Source organism: Rutidosis leptorrhynchoides, chromosome 1 (assembly GCF_046630445.1).
Source record: "Rutidosis leptorrhynchoides isolate AG116_Rl617_1_P2 chromosome 1, CSIRO_AGI_Rlap_v1, whole genome shotgun sequence".
NCBI lineage: Eukaryota > Viridiplantae > Streptophyta > Magnoliopsida > Asterales > Asteraceae > Rutidosis > Rutidosis leptorrhynchoides.
Window position 1 is genome coordinate 444,489,568 of NC_092333.1, and position 8,421 is coordinate 444,497,988.

An 8,421-nucleotide genomic window follows, 5' to 3' on the forward strand; every position below is an offset into this window, starting at 1 on the left:
TTCGGAAGAAGAAAGTTTCAATGAAATGGCAAGGTTCGGTCTGGAAGGATCTTTCACGAAGATTGACGTCAAAGGAAAGATTGTGATGTGCGATGCATGTTGGATAAGAAACACTTAAAAAGGGGAAGCAGTTAAATATGTCGACCTTGTTGGACAGAGTACAACTGCTTACAAGCACGCTCTTCCAGCATCGGATGTTTGACACAAAGGAGTCGACAGCTGATGAATTTTGTAGCGAATCACGAGGATATATAAATGAAATCAGATTTGCAAGGCCGTCTTCGTTGTCGGGGATGCAATATTCATCGGGGATTTGTACCCACCGGGCGTTCTCTGGATCTTCTACATCAGGTGTCCCTACTTGACCGTTGCCAATGCTAAGCAACCAGTCAGAGAAATCAGAAATTTCTTTATTTTCTAACAATGTTAGGCCAGGTCATTGCAGCCGCATGTTTTCTGTGAGGGTAAAGAGCTTGAATTCTTGCCACAAATATGAGCTAGTAATGGAGGCATCCAGTATATCTTCCTTCGACCCCTTTTTTTGATAGACAGAGTTTGTTTGAAGTCCCCGCCTAAAATAACGGACATACCTCCAAAAACGACATCATTGTTGTCTAAAATATCCCTAAGGCTTCGATCTAGGGCCTCGAAACACCGTCTATTGATCATCGGTGCCTCATCCCACACAATTAGGCCAGTCTTCTGTAATAAATTTTCCATTTGAGTATTTTTCTTGACATTGCACATCGATTCATCAGTGAGAACCAATGGAAGTTTGAATCGAGAATGTGTCGTTCGCCCTGATGGCAAAAGAAGGGATGCAATACCAGATGATGCTACAGCAAGAACAATTTTACCCCTTGCTTTCAATGCTGTAATAATCGCCTTCCATAAGAATGTCTTACCCGTACCGCCATGCCCATAAACGAATATCAATTCAGTTGCCTAAGCATACGAGGCTTGTGTAATCAGATCATACACTATTTTTTGTTTCGAATTCATTATGCTCTCAAGTTGTATGCGTTCCATTTCAAGTGATTCCCGATCATAATTTTTCTCCTCCATAATTAACCGATTGGCAAGATCTAACAGGAAGTCTGACGGCAACGAAGGTAACCCATACTCAGTTATTGACCTTGAACATTGATTTAAAAGAAGCTCAACCTCATACAAAACAAAATTATGGAGTTATTCAGTATTTATATGCAATTTTGACATGTTCAATGAAGCAGCAGGCCGAATAGAAATATCATCAGACATAAGTTTCTGGTGTTTTTCCCATAGATTTAATGGATTTGTTACCTAACAGCACACCAAAATGCTTGCGAAAAGTGAGCGGAGGTCAGACGAAGACGCAGATACAGAAGCCTCTTCAAGAGCAGTTGACCATTCTTTATCATCACCGAGTAAGCCAATAGCCTCGCATGCCGATCGATATGTATAATGAACAATATTATTGACTGTTCTAATATCTGCGAAGCCTTTACAGCCCTTTTGATGGCAAAGCAGCATTCTCAAGAAAAAAGCCTCCCTAAATGCCGGATGTATATACGTTAACCTTCCAATACAAGGCTTCTTCAGGTTTGCCCTTTGTTTCCAACACTTGTTTCCATCATACCAAACAAACTCCAAAGGAAAATCTAGGTAAGTTAGATGGTGGCCTGCACTAAAAGAAGCATTATAATGCAGCCATTGAGTGAGCGTCATCTTCTTCGTTGGATTCATTTGAACAATGGATTTAAGTGGCTCACACGCATGAAATGTCAGCATTTGCATATTTTCTAAATGTACACCAAGAATCTGGACTGCTGGCTCACGATGATGAATCGGGAAATTAAATATACGCCAGCAAGCTTCATGAGGGCAAATAAAGCGGGCGTCTATGAAATTTTGAATCTCGTCGATGGGCTTGGGAACCTGTGATTGTTGACCATCGGTATTACCCACAGGCCTTGTTATGCGAGCAGCAACACGATCGGTTCCTTTTGAAATGTACTTAAACAGATACTTGATGAGCATTGTCCAACCACAAAACTCAACATTTATATGAGCATGAAAAGTTAGACATAGAAGAAGATTGTAGGGGACGACGTAACTATTATCGAGCTTCACCCCGCCTCTGGTGGTATAAATCCCAATGTTACGCCGCCGATAGTGAGCGCGTCCATCAGCGTCAAAATAAGTTTTGCTATTATATAATTTACGGAAATTCTTTGAGCAAGCAAATAGTTCCATGCATGGTGCACTTGGCTTTGCCAGGCTACAAGGACCGTGCATCATAGTTACACAGATAACTGCATAGCCAACTGCATCAGTTCTAGGATCGGGTAACTCTGCTGATATGTAATCGTCTATGTGCTGATTTATAGGAGACAACGGAGGTGAATGAACCCATAATAACGTATGACAATGCGGCAAACCTCACTTCTGAAACTCGATCGTATAGAGGACTGAAACATCAAAAAGGAAAGAATGAGCTATGTTATCCATGCAATACAACACAACAAAGATATGTGAAACTTTACAAAATGGTGTAAGTAGAAATAGTTTGAATTGAAAAATACCTCCTCTGAATACACCAAAAGGCTGTTCTTCTTTTTAAGAATGCGACAAACTCTCTGACTCTTAATTGGAATACACGAGCAACAACATCTGCCCGATCCGAGGGAGTAAGGAGCGTGTATGGTTGCAAATACCGAGCGATCTCCGGCCATTTAACATTACAGGTAAATGTGATAAAAAACTGAGGATTTCCATATACTCTACCAAAAGAGCATCCAAGTAATGACTATACATATAGCGCGTTCCACCGGTAAATGAAACAGGGAGTATTGTCCTGCTACCAACATCTGCACCGGTTTGGTCCCCCCATCAATGGCATCATACAAACCGGATAGATACTCATTTCGTATATCTTTTTGCTTATGACGTATGTAATCCATACGATTTAATTCAATGCTACAATAAAACGTTACTACATACTGTTGGAAGAGTCACCCCATTCTAAGCATCAAGCTGTAAACACCAAGCCTATCATGAATTTAATAGCTGTAGTACATGTTCATAATCATTTTTCTTTCACGCCCAGCTGGCGAACCAGGAACATCCCGCAACATCAAACTAAGATGGAACCCTGGCTCACTATAAAAGAACATCAAAGGGAACTGCGGCAACGTGTAAAGGGGGTGAAGCTTATTAATACGCCTTGGTACTTCACCCCTCGGTTCAACACTCACATCGTAATCAGTGGTAGCTCGAGGGCCACTATCAAAAACAATAGCGCCAATTGCATCCGAGGTAGGTAATGTGTGTTGTCTAGAACTACTAACACTGAACAATCGCACGCAAAAAGTCGGCACCTTAGAATCCCGACACTTGTCCCTAGCTGTACGAAACAATTTTACAAGTTCCTTGTGCGTATCCAATAACTCAATTAACTGAGATACCACTGAACTACACAGACGGTTTGAATCCTGACCACCGAAATGAGACATTCTATTTTCAACTTCATGATCATTGTCATAGATATAGAGCTGCAAAAACCTTGGTGGAACCCCCTGCTGAGGACACATGGAACCAATCCAGTGATAAATCTGACCCGACACTTTGAAAACGTAAGGAGAACGGCCGTCATTTATAGTGTCGTCAATTTTTTCTCCATAAGAAGTCATGCTGAACATCTGGTTGTAAGCACGGATGTTATCGGTGAAGTCGCGAGAATCTAAAAGTTGCTTTAATAACAAAGGAGGCTCTTGAAACCGCGGCAACGAAACTCGACCATTCTCACAGCAACGATGAAAGTAAAGCTGCTTGTCTTTGAAATGTGTCTTGATACGTTCCCCACGCCAAAACAACGCATCACAATGTGTACATACACAAACGCAATCGCCCAAATCACAATAGAAAGGCGAAAGAGCTGCACAAAAAAGTAATGTTAAAAAAAGGCAGTAAAGCACCAAATACATGTAAAAAATCATGCTAGCTGTTCAGTCGCAGTAATGTGAAAAAACAAAATTACTATGATAGCTAAAATAAACATGTAGTACTCACCAAAGTAATAAATACAAATTAGAAAAAAAGACAATGTAGTATGAATAAAACATACAGTTTATGTGACCCATTGTTTTTTCGAACCCGTAACCGTTACTTTAATTCTATATATAATCAATTAACAAAAAATTAGTTCAACGGTGTTTATAATACTAAACGCATCCTTTAAAGTCTTTGAATGTGAATTTAGTTTCATACACTCAAAGCAAACAAATATGGTGACTGGTAGTCAATGCACATCGAAAGCAACAGGGGACATTCAATATTAAAAAAATTTTGAAGGAATACAGCACACAATACACTTTTCAAACACATAACTAAGCAGCATATATAACCCTATACACCTCCTGTTCCTATGCAACCATCATCAGACGTAACAATAATGTAAATGTTAGAAAAGGCACAACCTGAAGAGTCAAAAGCTGCAGATATAGTATATATTGGCCCAATTCGTTATTTAATACGTGGAACACAGGTTACATTTTGCTGATTAGTACATGGCAAACCTAAACAAACAAAAAGTGTAGAACCAATTTGAAGTGAAACAATTAATAATACAACCATTCAAGACACATCCAATGATAAAATATAGATACATACAACATACCATTAAGATTAGGGAGGACAGTATTCAATTGAGTAATCGAGGAGGATGTGTTAACATTCGATCGACGCATTGAAGTTCTCCTGTGAACCTGTCTCCGAGTAGTAACACACGTTGAAGAATCATAACCTAAACAAACAACAACAACAAACCAACATCAGCTAAAACAATTAATAAATAGAAACATGTTGCAGAGATATCTAATCATCAAATATAGATACATATAGCACACCTTCACTATTACCAAGAACACAATTCATTTCATTAGAGGAGGAGGGTGTGTTAACATTCGCACGACGATAGAAGTTCTGCTAGCAGCTTGTTTCTTAGTAGTAAAACATGGCTGGGGTTCACCACTATGATTAGCCACACAAACATGGCTGGGGTTCACCACTATGATTAGGCAGAGAACCATCAACTATAGAACCACCATCATTACCTATTTTCCTTTTTCTTCTTCCCATTACCGCAGTAGCCAAAACAATTTATGAAGATAAAAAAAATACAGCGCTATACACATGCAGCACCGAATTTTAAAAGTGCAGCACACACTATCAAAGGACCAACCACAGTCAAGCACACTAAAGTTATAAATTGAATAAAATCATAAACAATAGAAAAACTAACCTGGAAGAAGCTTGGATTGAAAATAAAGAGAGTAGCAATCACTACAACAATAACCAGTGGATTAAGCAATCGATTAGTCGTAAAACATCAACAGATTCACAACCAATAATACCTAAACAAATTAGAAACGAAGAAGAGTTATTCAAACCTGAGATGAACCGATGATGAAGGTAGAAAATATCCAGTCGATAGTATTTGGTGAATGAGAAAAATAAAAACCAAATGGAAAGGTAAGTAACCAAGTCGATAATCAAGAACAGGAGAAGAAGGACAGGGAAGACATGCTGAGGTGTTGTTGACCATCCCTATGTGCTCAACTTTTCAACTTCCGACGACACGCTCCTGTTAGAGGTACACGGTTCCCATTACCTTGCATTAAAAACACACGTGGGTTACCCCAAAAAAACCGCCAATATTTTACCCCCAAAAATATCCAGTACTGTGAAGACTACATTGTTGACCAATTGACTTTTTGCCTTTCGTTGACTTGCCTTTGGATTGGTTATGAATAGTATGAACAATTTCTTTTGAGCCAATAGGAAGGGGGGTTTTGTTGTGGTAATAGTAGATAGGGTAATATATATAAAAAGTCAACGTTGGTCAACATCCGTCTCGACCCCGTTTTTTTCAGTTGCGACGTTTTAAGGTCTCTACCGTCTCGACCCCGTCTCGCGTCTTTTTCAACCTGGATAAGATGAATGAATTGGTAAATTCCAAAGTCTCTTTTGTTAATCTAATTTTCTGAGAGATTCATCGTTTCGAATCGATTTATCATCAAATAAGAAAAAGTGGATCCAACTCAAGGGCGAATCTGCTTGGAGCTATGTATAATTTTTTTAAATCATTTTAATGTAAAGAAAATCGTGGCCAAACAGAAATAACGAAATATAAAATACGGCTGTCGCTAACTTTTTATTAAACAAATAAAATATAATCAACAACTTGATGGATATGAGTCAAAAAGCCTTCACGGCCGTTGACGACTTTTATTCAATAATAAATATAATTCATAAACTAATAATACAAATTATAAGTTCTTGGTTAATTTATAAGTACTATTAGATAAGATAGAAACAAGTAAATATAGATAAGGAAACTGAATAAATTATAAACTTAGACTCCAATTTCAAATGGTAGTCAGTTGCTTTTCCTTCACGATCACTAACCCGTATCAAAAATCATACGTGTCTCAAGGCCCAACAACATACTTTGTTTCTTTGATCTAAGGCCACAACAAAAAGCAAGAGTAATTTGAAAGGACCCGTTCATATACATTATAAACGATTCACAATAGTTGATTACATCGCGAGGTATTTGACCTCTATATGATACATTTTACAAACATTGCATTCGTTTTTAAAAGACAAACTTTTTTTACATATAAAATTGATAGCATGCATACCATTTCATATTACATCCAACTATAATTGACTTAATATTAATCTTGATGAACTCAATGACTCGAATGCAACGTCTTTCAAAGTATGTCACGAATGACTTCAAGTAATATCCTTAAAATGAGCTAATGCACAGCGGAAGATTTCTTTAATACCTGAGAATAAACATGCTTTAATGTGTCAACCACAAGGTTGGTGAGTTCATTAGTTTATCAGAATCAATCATTTCCGTAATAGTAATAAACCACAAGATTTCATATACATAAACGTTTTAATAAAAATATTCTAAGGGGTTGAGCACTTGGTAACCATACTTAACATTTAATCAACGTCGCATATTCCTTTTACTATGAAATCTCACTACACTGTACCAAGTGTAGTCACTGAAACGAAGTACTGTGCAACCGTTGAATACTGGTCGTCCAGTCCGGTTGGGGTTGTCAGGCCCGATAGATCTATCAACAGGATTCGCGTTTACAATACCGCATGTAAATGGTAGTAACCAAGCTATTAGGGAAAAATATGCAAAGTGGTACAACTCAACGTAGAATATGTTTTTAGTACTTGTGTCCATTTCGTAAAACAGTTATAAAACAGTGCATGTATTCTCAGCCCACAAAAATATATATATAAAGGGAGTAATGAAACTCACAATACTGTATTTCGTAGCAATTATGTATATGACGGCACTGAACAAGTGCAGGGTTTGTCTCGGATTCACGAACCTATATTAAGTATATATATTTATATGTTGGTCAATATCTGTCTAATAATTTAGGTCAAGTCGTAGTGTATCACAATCCTAATGCTCGAGACCGACATGCAAAAGTTAACAAAAGTCAACTTGACCCAAAATGACTTCTAAAATCTATACATGTTTATTATATAACTTATATATAGTCGTTTTATATATTTAAATATATTTATCAGATCTTATTATACTAAATAATACAAGTCATTTATTAATAAATAAAAATTTATATTTAAATTCATATATGATAAAAATATACTTTTATATATCTCAAGTAATAAAATTTATAAAATTCACTTAATATCATAAAAATATAGTGGTATGTATTATTAATATAATTATATTACATGTGGTAAAAATATCTTTGTACGCATATTTATTTGATAAAATAATATTGATAATAATAATAATGATAAAAATAATAAAATGATAGTTTCAATAAAAATATTAATTTTTAGTAATAAAGATAATTTTAGTAATAACATCAACTGATAACAATTATAATAATTGTTTTAATAATAATATTAAAATTAATAATAATTCAGTTGATCATATCTTTTAATTCGTTCATCGAACCCACACGATTTCTAAATGAAAAGTTATTAATTTTTCTTTAGCTATTCAACGACATGCATATCATATACCTTATCTCAGTAGCATATGTATCAAATTCGTGATTTATCATAAACTATTTAACGATGAAACTAAGCATACAAACATGCATAATCATATATACTCGAGCACTAGTCAGGGATACACTATTAATATATAAAAGATAAGATATGAATACTCACGTATCAATATTGTGATTCAATATTGCAGGAAAGTACGTAGACACAACGAAAATGATAAACGTTAGGTTGACCTCACGAGCAATACCCTCGAACAATACCCATAACCTCCATAGCTATAACCCATAATTTCCTTAGCTCTATCCCATTTGAAAACTTATTTTAAATCGTCTGAATATAACTCGGTCGTAGTATTTTATG

The 8,421-nt window shown here is 36.3% G+C and overlaps 1 protein-coding gene across 1 annotated transcript; it reads right to left on the minus strand.

Annotated features, from left to right (window-relative positions):
- Positions 1-426: 426 nt before the first annotated feature.
- LOC139902942 (uncharacterized) lies at positions 427-5,118 on the minus strand. Its single transcript, XM_071885663.1, has 10 exons — positions 5,031-5,118; positions 4,658-4,783; positions 4,548-4,556; positions 4,395-4,457; positions 3,058-3,916; positions 2,848-2,958; positions 2,565-2,762; positions 2,421-2,450; positions 1,315-2,260; positions 427-945 (listed from the first exon to the last, which is right to left on the minus strand). The coding sequence occupies exons 1-10, from the start codon at positions 5,116-5,118 to the stop codon at positions 427-429; spliced, it is 2,949 nt and encodes a 982-aa protein (XP_071741764.1).
- Positions 5,119-8,421: the final 3,303 nt, after the last annotated feature.